Source organism: Aristolochia californica, unplaced genomic scaffold (assembly GCF_029961685.1).
Source record: "Aristolochia californica isolate CCGP_79_NKW_82.1479 unplaced genomic scaffold, dmAriCali1.0.hap1 SCAF_7, whole genome shotgun sequence".
In the NCBI taxonomy this organism is placed as follows: Eukaryota; Viridiplantae; Streptophyta; class Magnoliopsida; order Piperales; family Aristolochiaceae; genus Aristolochia; species Aristolochia californica.
The window spans coordinates 40,115,935-40,134,157 of NW_027182268.1; the positions used below are offsets into that span (position 1 = coordinate 40,115,935).

General features: G+C 38.4%; 3 protein-coding genes across 3 annotated transcripts; 1 reads left to right on the top strand and 2 right to left on the bottom strand.

The window, feature by feature from the left end:
• Positions 1–128: 128 nt before the first annotated feature.
• LOC137935972 (protein NSP-INTERACTING KINASE 1-like) lies at positions 129–4,555 on the bottom strand. Its single transcript, XM_068780437.1, has 11 exons — positions 3,759–4,555; positions 3,527–3,659; positions 3,181–3,252; positions 2,949–3,092; positions 2,773–2,844; positions 2,632–2,688; positions 2,438–2,535; positions 2,059–2,205; positions 1,580–1,921; positions 1,101–1,480; positions 129–738 (listed from the first exon to the last, which is right to left on the bottom strand). Exons 1-11 carry the CDS (start codon positions 3,862–3,864, stop codon positions 418–420), a joined length of 1,872 nt encoding a protein of 623 aa, XP_068636538.1. The 5' UTR covers positions 3,865–4,555; the 3' UTR covers positions 129–417.
• A 4,460-nt stretch (positions 4,556–9,015) lies between these two features.
• Positions 9,016–13,908, bottom strand: LOC137936806 (H/ACA ribonucleoprotein complex subunit 2-like protein). Its single transcript, XM_068781701.1, has 4 exons — positions 13,668–13,908; positions 12,981–13,050; positions 12,142–12,247; positions 9,016–9,381 (listed from the first exon to the last, which is right to left on the bottom strand). The coding sequence occupies exons 1-4, from the start codon at positions 13,792–13,794 to the stop codon at positions 9,220–9,222; spliced, it is 465 nt and encodes a 154-aa protein (XP_068637802.1). The 5' UTR covers positions 13,795–13,908; the 3' UTR covers positions 9,016–9,219.
• Positions 13,909–16,327: 2,419 nt separating this feature from the next.
• On the top strand, positions 16,328–17,693 carry LOC137936279 (cinnamoyl-CoA reductase 1-like). The gene is made up of 5 exons (XM_068780864.1): positions 16,328–16,465; positions 16,544–16,698; positions 16,792–16,977; positions 17,069–17,421; positions 17,503–17,693. Exons 1-5 carry the CDS (start codon positions 16,336–16,338, stop codon positions 17,648–17,650), a joined length of 972 nt encoding a protein of 323 aa, XP_068636965.1. The 5' UTR covers positions 16,328–16,335; the 3' UTR covers positions 17,651–17,693.
• Positions 17,694–18,223: the final 530 nt, after the last annotated feature.

Below are 18,223 nucleotides of genomic sequence, written 5' to 3' on the forward strand. Positions count from 1 at the left end.
GCAGAGTAAATCCAAAAAGCCTGCCCAGAACGGGAGAAAAAGTTGCAGAACAAAACACTGGCTTTCTCAACTCTGAAATCTTAATATGAAATCTAATGTCAAACTTCTCTTTCCCTCATGAAACGATCAGGAGAATTGCTACTTACATTAATACAAGGAGCCCATGAATTCCTGGGCATTACAATTCAAAACTTAACTCACCCCAAAAAAAGAAAAAAAAGGAAAAGACTCGCTCTGTCTATCCCTCAGATGATCTTCTATACAGTCAAGAACTTACATAATAACCCTTGTATATATCTCTTCTCATATTATACAAACTCCAAAAGGAATTTGGGTTCTTTCCAGGTGCTTGTGAAAACAGAAAAATACACTATAGTTTTATATGGTTAACTTGCTTTCTTCTTTTGTTGTCTCTATTCACCTTGGTCCTGAGAGCTCCATGGCTTGCACCAGTATCAATGAGTCGTCTGTTAGATCAGAGTATCTTTCTGAGGATGAGAACTCATAGGGTCTACACTTGGTTGGCTCGGTCCTCTGAGAAGCTTCCCATCTCTCGGCAAGGCCATCACCTTCGAGCATTCGTACCACTTCAGACATCTTTGGCCTGTGGCCAGGGAGATATTGGGTGCTTAGCAGAGCCACTTGAACCATTTCTTCAAGCTCAATTCGGTCATAGTTGTTCTTGAGGTCCTTATCAACAAGCATATCGAGCTTCTTTTCTTGATGAATTTTCTTTACCTGCAATATAATCCAAATCAAACGTGGTTGAAAAACTCAGCCAAATTGCCCACAATGATTGTTTGGTTACAGATAAAAGTCTATCCTGACAATCAAACTGGTTCATAGAGCAATGTAGCTCCATTGAAGAAACAACAGATACAGAAGAGAGTGGCAAGATTCAGATAACACAATCCAACATATCTGGGATAAGAACATAACTAGGTGCTTACGTCCTAAGCAGAGGTAGCTTCAACAATTCTGATGGTAAAGCTTCGAAGAAAAATGAAGGGAAACACATATGTGAACTTATATTTTGTGTTATGGAGATTTAATGCACAGCAAAAACAAAATCCATCACTAGAAAGAGTTCTGGTCCTTACCCAATCTAGCATGGCTCCTTTCTGATTAGCTGCCTTGCCAAATTCAAGTGCTCTCTGACCAGTGATTAATTCAAGGAGAAGAATGCCAAACCCAAAGACATCTGTTTTCTCTGAGGACTGACCAGTGGAGAGATATTCAGGGGCTATATGTCCAACAGTGCCTCGAACTGCTGTTGTTACATGTGAATCAGTGTGATCCAAAAGCTTTGCCAGCCCAAAGTCTCCTACAATGGCTTCACAGTAGTCATCAAGCAAAATATTAGCAGCCTTTACGTCTCTGTGAATTATCTTCGGATCACATTGCTCGTGAAGATACAAAAGACCCCTTGCAGCTCCCAATGCTATCCTCTTCCTGGTCGTCCAATCCAGTGGCGGTTTTCCTATACCCAGATAATGAACAACGAAGAAAGTTCAGTAGTAATTGACTGAAGAATTCAAAGACTCCCAAGTCTGTAAGTGAAGATGAGGAATTGTGTTACCTTTCAGTCGAGAAGCAACACTTCCATTAGACATGTATGGGTAGACCAGAAGCCTCTCTGTAGCTGTCATACAGAATCCATAAAGTCTAAGAAGGTTCCTGTGCACTGCCAAGCTTATCATCTCCACTTCAGTCTGAAACTGTATCTCCCCACCCGCAGCATTTCCATCCTTAAGTCTTTTTACAGCAACCACAGTACCATCCTGGAGATAGCCTTTGTACACATTTCCAAAACCGCCTTTCCCAAGAATGTTCTTACTGCTGAAATTATTCGTGGCAATCTGAAGCTCCCTGAACTGGAACCTCTTCAAATGCCCCAGGCAAACTTCTTCATGGGTTTGGTCTGGAAAGTGAATGAAAAAAATGTAAGTTACACCAATCTGTTTGTGATACATTTGTCCGTTAAGGAACTAATGAAAGAGAGTATTGTGTTTAAGAATCCAGTAATTCATCACAAAATCCAGAATAGTTTCCACCAACCATTAACATCAAAGAAGATCTGTTGGTTGTGCCTTTGCCGCCACCAGAGAAGAAGACCAAATCCCAGGAAAAGTAGACATATGCAACCAAGGCAAATGCCAAATGCCAGAGCCACTTTGTGACTTTTTGGCCTTGGAGGAGCAGCACCTTTAAGAACACAGAATGAAATATCAGGAATACAGAAGACAATTCAAGCCACACGAATAGGAAAATAATAAATCTAGTCCTGAGGATGAACATAAAAAAAAAAATCTTTAAGTTTCAGAAAATGAAATTTCAACAGACGAAGTAAATAGCTAAGGTTAATGATAGCTTGTAGAATACACAAAAGTAGTGCATGTAATTTGAAATCATGAAACTTAAGGTTTGTTCTGGGTACCCTGTGAAGCATTTATGGAGAAAGAAAGTGGCATCGGAGTAGTCCCATAGCACTCCTGCTCTGAACCAGTCGCACATATAAGAGGATTTCCTAAAATACTAGAGTCAATAAAGCAAAAAAACAAATTAATATTTTCAGGTTCCTTCTGGATGAAGATAATGAAGAAGAAGAAGCACTGGAAGCAGAACACTTACTTGAATGTTCTAGGAAACCTGGGTACAGGGCCACTCAAATTATTGTAAGACAAATCCCTGAAACAATGAAAAAAAATCAGCTAAAGTAGAAGTATGGCTAAGGAAATTATGTATCAGAATTCAAAAGGTGAAGAAATTTACATAAAAGCAAGCTCAGTGAGGTTGGCCAGAGACAGGGGAAATGGTCCTGAAAGACTGTTGTTATTAAGCCTCCTGACCCAATATTAGCCCACGTTAGATACAAATAGTAATTGTGTTTAAAAAAATCCGAAAACATAAAAATAGTTAGTAATCTCTTGATTAATTCTTGCACATACAGGTATTCCAGGTTTTTGAGGTTGCCGAGAGAACTGTGAATTTCTCCGGTGAACAAATTATTTGAAAGATCGAGGGTCCGAAGTTTCGGAAGCTTCCCTATATCTTTAGGGATTGGTCCTGATATATTGTTATTCTGTAAGAGCCTGCAAAAATTCAACCTCGTAAAAACCTTAACTGCATCATTTGATAAGAAGATGAAAAAAATAAATGGCTTGCGTTTTGAGTACTCACACGGTCTGAAGATTAGTTAAGTTTCCAATACTTGGAGAAAGAGTTCCAGACAAATTCTGGCTGGGAGTTCCCCTGAAAAGGCACGATTGAAACCACTGTAAGGTATATATTTTTCCTACTTCCGGAAAACGATTAACGTCTGTATATTTTCGTTATCTTTTGCGCTTGAAATTACAGTCAGGCCTTCATGAACGAAAAAAAACACTCTATTCCTAGTAGATTGTTTTCTAGTGATGATTGGAAAACAAGTTTAATAACGGTGAAACAAGAAATTTCTTTAAAATTTTTTGAAAGAAATCGCAAGAGCTTTCTTCCAAAGTTAACATAATGCGGAACAGAAACTTACAGTCCGATGACTAGACTCTCAGACGAACAGGTAACCATAGTCCAACTACATGGATCAACAGAGTCGCCGTCCCAATTCTCAAGAATATTGTGAGGATCCTTGAGCATATTCTTTATACCCATCAAAGCTTGCACTGGAAAATTTTCAAAATTAGAAGCTCTTTCTCCTGTTTCCTTCTCCCAAAGAAGTGAATAGAATCCAGATATAGAACAGAATAAACGACTCAAATTACCTTCAAAGTTGACACCCTTCGGGGAGAGCAAACAGGTTGTGGAGGTCCAAAACCCGAATAAGACCACCAAGCAGATGATTGTTTTCTCTCTCGTTGAACTTGTCATTGCATTAGAATGCACTTTCAGCCACTAAACTGAAGAAAACAGCTCGGGATGATCGAAGTAGCCAGCAAGAGTGATCTGATGGATTCAACTTGTCTAATTCTTTGATGGGTTCTTCTCGCCTTCGGCTTATTGCGCTTAGGACCAACTAGGAGGCTTCCTCATGCTCACCATTACACTCCCCTCCGTTCATATCAGCTGTCAGAACCCAAGAGAGAAAAAACCAAGGTTTGGTAGTAAAAGAGAGAAGGAACATGCCTGCCACTGCTTCCAGTAGAAATAAAGTAAGGAGTAAGGTCAGTATGGGACGTGAACAATCCTTTTGGTATCAAAACCAGACCATGATCTTTGCCTTGAAAAAGTATAAAAGTATAAAACAGAGATAATTCTTCGGTGCGTCAATCATACAGTTTGCCTTGAAAAGAGAGTGCCGGGGGGGATTTTCCAATGTAGGATTTAAATAATTTAGCTAAAACAGTAAAAGAAAGACTCTAAATCTTTAGAATAAGATTTAAAAAAGGTGAAACGAGACTGATAATCCACTCGGTGTCCATCGCCCAATGGCCTATATGGTGTATGATTATCGATTTTCTTTGCTCAGTTCCAAGCTGAAAGAGATTTCTAATACCGACTGCAGCGAGGTAGCGACAGTGAACTCCGCTATGCAGTCACTTCATTTTTCGTCTGCATATTGGTCACGAGGTTGTCATCCAGACTGTCCATTTTTCTGGGTCCTAACACAGAAGGGACCACTGAGTCTCCGAAACCAGGAGAAATCCCTTCTAGGGTTGTGATCTTCTGGAAAGAAATGGCATGCAATCAACTTCTGTCTGGTGGTCCATCGTCGGAATTCCTCTTACTCAAATAAAATGGTCCAGTTAAGATCATGTAAAGAGGCGCCTTTCTGGGCAACAAATACAAGCCCCCTCACGGAGAACAGAAAAAAGAAAGGTGACTACCAGCACAAAAGCAGGCAACTGAGGACTAAAAAATCGCCAATGGCCTAGAGATACGTGCATGAGAGAATTTTCTTAGGGCATATAAAATACGGAGGAAGGACGAATGGGGAGGATAGGAGAGCGTGTGGTCTTGCTGGTGTGGAAATTGGAATCCAACATTCCCTGAGTTTGGCCATTCATTAAAGTCCCAAATTCCATCTTTTTCTAGTAATACTTTAATCGCAGGAGAGTTGTTGAGAATCTCGAGAGTGAAGAGGTAGAGATTAAAGTTTGCTGGAACGAGCGAGCGAGAGGAAATCTTTGTGGGTGTTTTTCTTTTTTCTAAATGGGTTTGCTTTATTGATTCCACAAACCTCATCAGAACACACACGTCTCTGCACTCCCAGCAGACAGCCCTCTCAGTAACAAATCCAAAGCAGAAACTTTCAAAAGCAAAAGCTGCCACCACAACGACTCTCTCCCTTTCTCTCTCTCCTCCCTTTTTCCCATGGACTGGCCTACATTATAATCAAAAGCAAGGCAAGATTTAGGACAACAAATTAAGTCTGAAGAATGTAATCTCAGTGGCCTCTTTTCTTTTTAATGGGTGCTGCCGTGGTTGTAGTTGAGGAACCAAGAGATTTTATAAACAAGAGAAACCCTTCGTTTAGGACGATCTGGATTATGCATTAGCAAGACTGGAAATTTCATCCGTCTACTGTAGTTTGTAGTTCTACAGCTGAAAGTCTGAAAGACTGAAACTTCAAACTGACTCTGTACTCTATAGTGTAGCCTCTTCCAGTTTCCTTACTGTACTAGTCACGAGGCAAAGTGACACAGGACATACAGTTGCAGTCAAGACAAGGGCAATGCCGGAAAAAAAACGGTACGAAAATCTGGATTTTGCAGATAATGTGAATAACAGGTGAGTGCATTGTGAGGAAAGTGAGGAAAAGAGGGCATCCTAGAGTTCTGAGACTCAAGAGTGCTCATGGTTTAAATGTTAATTTTATTTCCCCACCAGCACGACAACGCACTCACATACAGACTACAGTATCATCTATCTTCTTCCTTTTCCTACTTATCTCGAATCTGATTCTACTGCTTAGTTATGGACATTACAAGGAAATCTTCCCGGCCACCCATTTTTGAATTTTGATCATAACTGTGTTCAGTACGAGTATATATGCCGTATGTGTACTTCTAAGCTGAGAAGCTGCGAGAAAGATTAGATTTGCAGATGCTTCCGTGAAAACAGAGATGCATCAATGGATAACCAAATGAGTGGTGAATTATAATTTCTTTCTTTTACTGGTTGGTTGGTTGGTTGGTTTGGTTTGAACGGAAGGAAGGAATTCCTTTCCTATGGGCAGGACGACACCCACATGATTTTGCTTTCGCCAAAGCAAAATCCACAGCGCAAAGCATCCAAAAGACTTGACAGCAGTAGGGACCCGCCTTGTCTCTAAGCTCTGGGATTCTTTCTCATGTTGCCCACATGAAGTTGCCGATGCTCAGGAGCTTGCCTGTGCTCATCCCTCAGGAAGAATGTATGTGTATCTGCAGAACACTCCATGGCCTTGTAAATTGAGGACGCCCGAGATTATCAATTTCTGTTCTTTTTGACGTGTGCTGGGTAGTAAATCAGAAAATTACTAAATGGGGAAATGTTCCTGATTGAAACCCCGTTAGTTTACTGCACATGCAAGACAATAACTGGACTGGAAAAAATGGATTTCGATCTGTCGGGAACAAATATGATGTTTCGAGTTTAGAAGGAAACAATACTCAGGCGGGGGCATTGTTGTTCGTTCGTCTTTCTGTGATTCGATTAAAGAAAATTATGGAGGAGTGGCTGTGGTATGGTTGTTTATTTGCAGACCCAGAAAAAAGAAAAAAACACAGCAATTAACAGAAAAAAAGTGTCTCCACCAACCTTTACACGAAAAAACAAGAATCTAAAAAGGAGAAAGAAGGAGCATCAAGGAGGAAGAAGCCGAAAGAACTTTGCTAAAAAAACATCCCATTCTTTTTCTAATTTTGAGGCATGTCAATTACAGCAATCCTGTCCATGAAACAAAACGCGAATAGATTCTTTCAGGAAGCTCGGGGTATCTTTGGTTTGATTAAAAACAAATCCAAACAGGAAACCTTTAACTAAATTAGCCTTATTTGATTGAAAACCATTGGATTTTTCTCTCCACTAACAGATTGCACCAAGAAGTAGGATAAATGGCAGCAACTTCATGATTGAAAATAAGCAAATCCATCTTGACTGTTGACTGTTGAGCAGCAACACAGTGAGACCTAGCCAGTGCTCCTGGGATAAGGAGGCATAATTATTACCGGTACCTTGTGGAATGTCGAGGAAAGACTGTAACCTTGATGGGTAGGGAAGGATTGAACTGACCAAGAAAAGCAAAATCATTTTGATAAGGACAAGCCCTAGTCTCATAGTACAAAGCAACATCGGATAAAGCTTGTTTCAAGGGACAAAAGTAGACCCAGAATGCACTATTCCCTTGTGATGATGTCTCACACTTTGAAAAGACGCCCAACTCACTCCGACCACTTTATACCTGCCCTATTTTTGTAAGAATAATTTCGTCCATGGCTGAAGGTTTTCTCTCTCTTCTCTTTTTTTTCTACAATAATGCAGAGACTTCAAGGTTCGTTCATGGAGTAAAACATGTCCTTTCGCTCAGAGGTGAGGATGTCACTCTCCTCCTCCCTAGCCCCTGCTAAAATTGAAGAAGACTTCAATAGAAATTCAATCGATTTCGGATTTTAACGTGAGTGATACCGTACCAAGTATCAAAGCCGAAAATAAATTTGATTGCAAGGCAGCCTACAGGAGAGTCGTGAATCAGAGAAAAGAACACCTGCTTGTCTTACGGAGCTATGTACCTCTGATGGGATCCTGATACGGAGAGATTCTCAGATCAACTTTCTTTCCTGGAAGAGCCAAACATGCCATTCAAATGAATATAATTCACTGCATGCCGTGACGTTTTGAATCTGACCCAGCTTCCTGTTTTTGCTTTCGCCCAAAAGCACCAAGTGACAAAAATCTGGGATTGTAAACTCCTCCATTATGCTAATCTCTTCACCACAAATGGGTTCCACTGAGGCGTTTCAAAGCACTTTTAGAGGAATTGATTGGGCGCACTACGTCAAAGCTCGTATCACCCGTTAAACCTTCTCACAGAAAGAGGCTCATTAGCTGTAAGATTTGCCGACGTTCAATCAAAGATTGTTGGATCCTTTTCCTCGGTTGAACAGCTTTGAGTCAATAAACCATGGTTAACGACATAATAATCACAGATAGCTACCGACAGAAGTCTGGTGTAAACTTGGTTTTTTTTTTTTTTTTTGCCCTTTATCCTAGTAAGACTGAAACTCAAGACTTCGTTTTGACCCATACAGGTTTATCGAATCAGCCAAAATGGAAGATAATCGACTTTACCAATTGGGGAAACGATATGCGTTCAAGATCACGCGTCCAGGTTTAAAGTTCAAAAACATCGCCGCACATAACATCCTGTCTTCCCATTTGTTAGGCGTCAAATTTCTTGGCTGAGAAGAATTGTTTCTTTGCGTGATTGTTACTACTCAGGTGAAGATACAGCTAGAAAGCTTGTTTCCATGCATCAAAAAGACGAGAGAGCACTAGCTGTTTCCCGGGTCCATCGTGGGTGACCAAAATGCAACAAGACTTTCAGTCCTGAGATGTTCGAAGGAAACAATGGGATACTAACATTTAGTGACAGAGTCGTGCCTGTCCTTACCCACCTATAAAGGAAACAAACCAGTAAAAGCACCTGCAGACGATGGAAATCACGTAGGACATTAAATATGGAAGAGAACACTTTCACCAAGATGCATGGAAACACACTTCCTGTGGTAGGGGCGGAGTCATGTTGAGGCCAAATCTTATCACCGAGGAGTAAACTTGTTTTCTCCATTAAAAGGAAGTGGACGTCAAGGTTTGGATTCCAACTCTTGGTCTTTGTTTTTTCAGTCAGACTTGAGGTTAGGATTGAGTTCTTAGGTGGCAAGAACGAGGGGGAAAAGAAATAGGGAAGATCAGAGTCAATTTTCAACCTCTAGAGTTTTTACGAGGTCGGGTTTAAAGATCAAGATTGGGTTTTAAAAACCCAAATACCGATCCCCCCTCCCACCAACAAAGGTAAAGACATAAAATACCAGTTACTCATTTCATGTGTTAATCGAACCTGACTGAATTTGCTTGCCTCAAGGCAGTATCCCTCAAGGGATCATCATCCATAATATCTTCACATTGTCAGAACTGACAAGCTTTTCATATCTAACAAATGACAAAGCACAACAAAAAAGTATGTCGATAACAATAGTAGCTACAGGTGAGTGAATGTCGATGCCACCATAGATCAGACAAAACTTAAATGAGGGCCGATGAGAGTTCTTTCACATCTTCAACAACTTGGGTATAGTCAGATTTTAGTTTTTCCAGCTCTTCTTGGCTCACCTCGCCTTTAATCGGTTTCGTAAGCACCAAAACACAGCATGTGGGCCTCTTGGTTGCACCTGCACTGGCAAGATCCTGATAATAAAAAGAACCAGGGTAAAGCTCATCAGCAATGTTTGTGGTTACACCAGAGAGATTGCATGTTAGAATCTAACCACCTTTTATGATTTCTTTTTTTTTTGTTTGCAGGGGTCATAGGTTTAGCAGCCATCAGGAGTTCAGTCAGATTTCAATTCAAATCCAAATAGAGGGAGATGTATTTCTATAAAAGCAGACGTTTATGCATTTCTCCTCTTTGTAGCCCTCTTTTCTTAATATAATTTCATTCTCAGATTTCTTTAAGAAAAAAAAAAACTAATGAAAGAGTTCTACTAATGATGGAGTAACTCAAGAATTGCTCCCAACAATTGCACAAACTTGATTAGACATTCCATGAAATTTGGATAACCCTGTTTTCGTAGGCTTCATATTATAACTGCTTAGATTACTCTGACATTCACATTTTTAATAGACTATGGTCCAATAGGTTTTGTTCATAAAAACATACTGATACACAATGTGCTTTCCTTATCAACCCCAGAAAGGCCATCAAACCAATAACACGAAAAATATAAAACAACTTGGTCATTCTTTTTTTTTTTTCTTCTTTTTTACATAATGAAGAATTTGAGGGTGCAGATCATACACTTTTTTCTGATACTCCCATACAACAGGACAGGGTGACACTGGAGACTGAATTTGAATTTACTTTTTTTTTTTTAAAGTGTTTGAATTTGCTAGTTAGAACCAATATTTTGAAACCCGACCGGGTCAAGCCGGCTTCAATCAGCTGGCTGAAAAAAACAAAATAATACTCTGCTCATTAATGATTATGTATGTGAATTTGGGTGTGTGACTCAAACATATCTCATTTGCCACATTTCTTCTTACCTTGTCATCGTTAATATGAAATTCAAGAATCATGAAATAAAGAGGATATTATTATTAAGAAACATTTAAACCTAATAGCAAGCTTGCATCATCAGTGTTAAAATAAACTTGACTATGATATCATCTTTGTAAAGACAAATGAATTCATTATGTTATCTTAAGTTAAAAGGTCAATTATTGTTTATGAGCATATTACAAAAATTTAAAACTTAGTTCAAAGAATTAAAAAACATCAACTAAAGTAAAATTAATCCAAACTTAGGATATTAACATGATTGGATTATTTTAAAATTTCACAAAAAGGATACTGAATTATTTTATAAGATTACAGAAGGAATAAAGTCCATATCAATCACCAACTAAACTTTGCTTCTAGAAGTTCATTCCATACATTAATTAAAAACAAAAGAAAAAATATCGGAATAAATGGTTTGAGAATTTTGGATATATATTGATGAACAGGTCCTAGCTGGCTGAAGCACATCTCTCTGAGTTGGTTAACAGAGTCATTGGCAACCACAGATATTAGATCAGTTTTTTTTTTTTTTTGAGAGGGGCGTGGCGCGATTCGAACTCGCGACCTGACGCACCGAATGTAAGAAGAATACCACTAGACCAAACGGCCATCGGTATTAGATCAGTTTATTAAGAAGCAGTCAGAAGAAAATCTCATCAAATATGTCTTTAGGACAGGTGGCAGAAGATCAACAAGGGTTAGATTATAAATTCGAGTATTCACGTAACAAAAAGCAAGGAGAGATTAGTTTTTAAGGGGCAATCAAAAGAAAATCTCATCAAGTATGTCTTCAGGACAGGTGGCAGAAGATCAACACAGGTTAGGTTATAAATTTGAGTATTCACATAACAGAAAGCAAGGAGAGATTTGATATTTTTCCAGGGTCTTAGTTATAATCTACTCTGTTTCTCTGCTTTCTTTTTCAGTTCTCTTCCTTTTTCAGATTTCTACTGAAAAGAGCTGAGGCTTTCCGTAAATCGACTCACATCAGTGAAACTGAAGTCTTCATCTGGTAAAACGGTTTTAGAGTCTACTTGCCCCACTCATACCTGATCCCTTTTTCTATTTTGATTCTATGTTTTCCTGAGGTTCACATGATATACCTAGCCTATCCTGACTAATACAGCAACCAACTTTGTAGTTTAGTGATTACCCTCCCTCCAACACAGTACTTGGTCCCAGTTAAAAGGCTCATAAACCCTTTTTTGTTCGCTACCAGTATACAAATTGGACTCTGCCAGGTGGGTCAGCTGGATAGCCATCAAATCAACCTACCTGTCCTCTCGGTATCTGAATGGAAGAGTTACCCAGTGAACTTTTGGCCCAGACCGGTCCTGAGGTCCCTGTCAAGCTCATTCAACCGGCTAGACCAATCTGGGTTATAAAACATCGGTTGGGAAAAAAAATTCTAGCAACAGTTTGAGCCTTCAATCAAAAGGAATCGGTTGGAGTCCTAAGATATAATTTTAGAAGACTTTTCAAGAGTAGACCTGGACTGAATCTAGCAGCACGTGTTCTTACATGCTGTCTGACCTTCCACATACTAATATGAGCTCAACCTTAGGGAGAAATTAATCGAAACCAATGCTCTTCAGGCAATAATAGTGCTGACCATATGCGACACTTCCTCTCGGTATTCTGCTCCAATGAGGCAATCAGAAATAATCTACCTAAAACTGATTGATGAGGGGGATTTCAGAAAATTGATTTAATGCGGTTAGCACAACCAAATTCTAGGTCTGCCACAAATCAACACATAAACTTGATTATTAAACATGCCATGAGTTCTGAATAGTTTAGGTCTCCTCAAGGTTAAATTTGCACACAAGTAATGACGACTTCATTGGTAGCTGAATTTGCAAAAACAGTAACACAAGATTCAACCTTACCTCCTTGGAAGGAACATATATATAAGGGATTTCAGCTTCTTCACACAAAATGGGGACATGAGTAATGACGTCAATTGGAGAAATGTTTCCAGCTATTACACAAAATCTGCAGTCATCGATATAACCTTGTTTTAGTCAATAAGTGTCCGCATCTCAAACAACAATATTACAGAAATCAAATGAAAGCAGTTAACTGAGTATAAGATAATATATCAAGCAAAAAACAAGCACGTTTTAAATAGCTTACTCTGGTAAAATTTGCATCCAGAAAATGCATAAGAGAGGTTTCAAATAATAATATCACCATAGAATTACAATGAGAATGTCGACAACCCTGGGAAAGAATCTGGTTCCCAGGTTGAAGAAGCAAAAGTAGAAAACATAGGAGTTATACAAATACTACATGACATCCAATTAGAATTTGGGTAAAGAAGAAAAGTAATATGTCTTTCCTTGTAACTTAAACGAGTAAAATGTCTTCCAGAGTGAGTTCCAGGCAGAGTTGACCCTTCCTTTTAGTTTGATTAACGGTAATCAGAAAGAAAAACCAAGTAGTTTATTTAGCTTCATGTAGAGTCTAATACTCAAAGGCCAATGTAAGCTCATCAGTAAGTAAGAAAAAAATCTTTGAATTTATCCAATTTAGAAATAGTTGGAGATGGCAAAATCCCAGATGATTATCAAACATGAGCTACAATCACCATGAGTTACCTCCAGTAACCTTTTAAGTTACTCTTCAAGGTCAGATACATATTGTCCAATGTTCACCTACTTTAGGAGAAGAATCGCATAAAAGTATAAACAGGAAATTTTCTCAACGCTTTGCAGAGAAAGCTCACCCTTTGTTTCCACGTCTGATACTCTTCACCACTTCCTTTACGCCCCTTTTCAAGCATTTGGTTTCAGAAGCTGAAAAATACAGTACCCAACACTGAGATTCAAGAGAAAGGCTAAGAATTACAAGGTAAAAAAGAAAATAACAATAAAAGAAGTGCGCCATTAGTCACTGAGAAGTGATCCCACCCAGCTGGTTAAATCCGGCAACGTGCAGATTTCAAGCAATTTTGTTTTTCAATTCAATTGCAAACTCGAATAACTCAATAAATTAAACAAAAGACGATCTCAATGAAGAATAAGAACAACACACCACATTTGAAAGCCAACTACAACATCCACATGAGGATAACCAAGGAAATCACCAACGCGTCAACGCCTATAACGAAGTCAAGAAAGTAAACGTAAAAGGCTTCATTTCGCCAGAAAAACTTGGATGGAAAGGCGAAACAGTACCAAAAAATCGAATTTTGTTTCCGAAAAAGACATAAAATGTAAAATGCTGAAGCCACGTAAAAAATGTCTGATATAAAAGAAAATCCAACAAGAGAATACCAAGAAACGACTACGTTTCGCTCGTTAAAGGAAACACATCAAGAACTGAATAGAAAATATACGAATAACACATTCTCCCCAGATGTAGTTTCCAAAATAAAAGACCAGAAGGTAAAAAATGCAAGTTGTAAACATACCTCTTCTAACGAGCTTGAGGGTTCTTTTACAGAGCTTTTTCCCTGCAAGGGGCTTAGCTATTGGAGCAAGCGCAGTTAACTTCTTCTTTTCCTTGTGTGATTTCTCCGTCTCGCTATCACTACCCATCTTTATCGCTTGCTCGTCCAATCGCCACTTCTCAAGTCTCAGACGAAGAGGGGCGGGGCGAAGGGTTTTAGGCGCCTCTTTACCACGAAGGGGAAGCGAACAAGGGTTTTAGCGTTTTAGGTCAGTGGAGAAACGAGGAAGAACGCGGCGTGTCCTTGTGGGCCCTAAATCTCATTCCGATGGTCACCGACTCACCTTTCCGTGTAATCTTAATTGGGCCATTTTCCGAACGGTTCCTAAAGTAATACATATTATTATATTTTAAATTTAAATTAAATTCACAGATAATTAAAGTAATACGTTATTATTATATTTTAATTTTAATTTACTTATTTGTCAAATTTTATTTTAAATATTTTATTAAAACAATTATCCCTCGTCTATGCAATAAGGAGCAAATCTACGTCATGCCTACAATCATTTTCTCCTTCCTTTCTTCTATGTGGTAAGAGAGGAAGGAAGGAAATGGAAACTCTCTCTTAAATAAAATAAAAATTAAGTTAAATTTTATTTTATAATTTTTTTAAATAAAGTAATAGTTTTAAATTTCTATATTTTCCTCTTTAAATATATAAAAAAAATTATTCTTACATAAAGAGTATTAGGAAAGAAATCCCAGATAGATAAACTTAATTACATATATTGGTATCTTTACATGTTTTTACTATGTTATTTTATATGGTTTTTCTAATTTTATTATAAAGTTTATATATCATCTTTAATTTTTTTTATTTTTTTACCCATTTACTAGGTTTATTGAGGGTAAAAAGAATAAATAAAGGGGCAAGTAAAACCCCTTGCATGTATTGAATAAAAGGAGTAACAAAACATATATCGAGGAATCAGAACAAAAAAAAAAATTCACTTGTCAATCATTTCGAATCTTATACTTTGAAATCTTATGTAGAAAAGAGTCATTGCGATAATCTTATAGGGCTTATATCTTCTCTAATCACACATAAACCATATTGCCATTCTCATGTTTTTTGCTGATTTTCTTAGCTAAATAATAATGGAGATTGACAGGGTTATTAAGGCCCCGTTAGTGCCTTTTCTAGGAGATATTGAAAAAATATTTTTAATAGAAATATGGTTTTAGGGACTAATAGTGCCTCATATTTCTTAGAAACATTGTTCTAGATGAAAATTCTTATCGGGAAAATCATATAATTTTCCAGGAAAGATTTTCCAGTTAAGATGGTTCGAAAAACCATATGAAATTTTTTTAAATAAGTATTTGATAATTAATGGTATAACATTTTTAGCACAAGACAATTTTTCATGGCAATTTTATATTTAAAATTTTATTTTTCTAAAAAAAATCAGATAAGTTTGGTAATTTATGAGATTGATTATTAATTTTTATTTACTTCCCATGAAAAGGCACTAACATATTCATTTAATTTTCCTTAGAAATTAAAAAAAAAATTATGTAATTTCCTATTAGCCACTAATCGGATTTTATTTGAAGGTTTCTTAAAAACGTGGAAAAGTATTCTAGTTTTTCTCCTGGGATATAAATTTTCAACTGATTACATAATTTTCAACCAAAGTTCCCCGGTTCTTGTGATAAAACCAAACTTGAACCGATTATTAGTTAAGTTAGATAAATAATTTTTTTTTTTCATTCCACTTATAACTAGGTCAGGTTTGGGTCAAATACATGAATCAAATTTTACTAGAAAATAAGATATATTTAAAAATATAACAAAAAATATAAAAATAATAAAATAAAGGACGAAATTTAATAAAAAGAACAATATTGCCTAATAAGATATATATTAGGTTTGGGTGAAGCAAATGAATCCGATTCAGTCCGTATCAAATTTTACTATCCTTCTTGTCATATGAACCCTAATTTCATGGTTTCCAGAAGAAGAAACCTAACTCAAGAGACGACGAAGCTTTCCCAACAGGTGTCGGATCAAATTTTACTATCCATCTTGTCATATGAACCCTAATTTCATGGTTTCCAGAAGAAGAAACCAAGTCAAGAGACGACGAAGCTTTCCCAACAGGTGTCGGATCAAATTTTAGTATCCTTCTTGTCATATGAACCCTAATTTCATGGTTTCCAGAAGAAGAAACCTAACTCAAGAGACGACGAAGCTTTCCCAACAGGTGTCGGATCAAATTTTACTATCCATCTTGTCATATGAACCCTAATTTCATGGTTTCCAGAAGAAGAAACCAAGTCAAGAGACGACGAAGCTTTCCCAACATGTGTCGGATCTGTGCAGTGAGTGAGTTGGAACACCTACCGGAGAAGAGCCATTCAACGAAGTGGTTGCACATCTTCGTCAACAGAAGCAGTTGAAAAGCGTCCTTTGTGTTGCAAGTTAGGCTCGGAATTCAAGATCAAGCTCACCTACCCATAAATGCGGAGATTAAATCATGATTTTGGTTCGATATTCATCGGATCTCTAGAAGTGTTTGGTCGCCCCCACCTCTGTCACCTTCTGAGATTATAAATAAGTACTCAGAGAGAGTGTCAAGTAGATTGTTTTGAGCTTCGATAGGCCATCAACTCAACCAGCAAACATGCCTGAGGCTGATTTCGTCTCCGGAAAGACCGTCTGCGTGACCGGTGCCGGAGGTTTCATAGCTTCATGGCTTGTCAAGTTACTGTTAGAGAAAGGATACACGGTCAAAGGAACAGTCAGACAGCCAGGTGCATGAAGCAAGCCTTAACTATGTAAATTCTACCAATCAGTTGCTAATTATGATGGTTTTCTCTTTTGAAATGTAGAGGATTTCAAGAATGACGAGTTAAAGAAGCTTTCAGGAGCCGCAGAGCGGTTGATTCTCTACAAAGCTGATCTCTTGGATTACCAGAGCCTTCGGAGGGTGTTTAGGGGCTGCCATGGAGTTTTCCATATGGCATGCCCGTTGACGGATGATCCTGTAAGTGTTTTTTTTAATTCCAGTAACGCGCTTCCTGCTTTGTTCGAAGGTCTATACTTTGATAGACAAGGCGACGGACGTGCTTGATTGCAGGAACAAATACTAGCCACGGCGGTTGACGGGACTAAAAATGTAATCAACATTGCAGCAGACGTTGGAGTGCGCCGGGTAGTGTTCACTTCTTCCATCGGAGCCATTTGGATGGACCCAGCAAGAAGTCCGGACACCGTCGTCGACGAGAGCTGCTGGAGCGACGTCGAGTACTGCAAAACCACCAAGGTGTTTGACGATAATACACAAAGGAATTACCATTGGATTGCTTACATTGGCATGCTTTAAACAGCTACTTGCCTAACCCAGAGTTTCGCAGAACTGGTACTGCTACGCGAAAGTGATGGCTGAAAGGGCCGCTTGGGAGCTCTGCGAGGAGAGAAGAGTGGATTTACAGGTGGTGAATCCAGCGGTGGTGCTGGGGCCGCTGCTGCTGCCTACCGTAAGCGCGAGTCTCGTTCACGTTCTCAAGTACCTAACAGGCTCCGCGAAGACGTACGTGAATGCTGTGCAGGGGTATGTGGATGTCCGGGACGTCGCCAAGGCTCATCTCTTAGTGTACGAAAACCCATCTGCCTCTGGACGATATCTCTGCGCAGAGAGAGTCTTGCACCGAGGAGAGCTGGTGGAGATGCTGGCAAAGATCTCCCCCCACTATCCTCTTCCCACCAAGTAAGTATGACTCCCTTCTCAGACGTACGTTAGGGTTTAATTTTCTCAGAGCTTTCAGGCTAACAGCCAGAAGCCATGCAGGTGTTCAGATGAGGTGAATCCAATGAAGAAACCATTCAAATTTTCAAACAAGAAACTGAGAGATCTGGGGCTTCACTTCATGCCAGTGAAGGAGAGCCTCTATGAAACGGTGAAAAGCCTGCAAGAAAAGGGTCACCTCCCTTTCTGAATCCCGAGTACTAAAGCATATAAATTAAAATTTTTAGGTTGCCTGAAATACCATCTTTTCTGACTTACTTGCAAAATCCAAATACTTTAAAGAAGTGTGATTAATCATGTATTTATCTCGACTATCCACATGAGAAAGTCTGTTCCTTTGAACGTAAATATGATGACTCCACTGAGTTCAGCTAAAAAAATTTTATTCTGTTTTTTTTTTGGTGCACGTGAAAAGTTGGAGTAGAATGAGAGATCTAGTCAATTAAGTTACAAAATTATAGAAAGTTGTAATTCTATAATAAATGTTATTTTAGTTTTTTATTAACATGTTATAGCAGTTATCTATTAAATATAAATTGCAAAATTGCATGTATCTAATAGTTTAAAAATTAATGAACTTAAAAAATAAAAACCTCTTAGAATACGCAATTCGCATCCACTACAGCGATCTTGTCTATAAAAACCACTGGTTAACTAAGAGGTTTTTTTAGACAACCGACTAAGATCAGTTATTTAATAAATTAGACCGCCAAACAAGATCACATCAGCAGATGAGCATGAAATGCCCAACAACGTCACATTA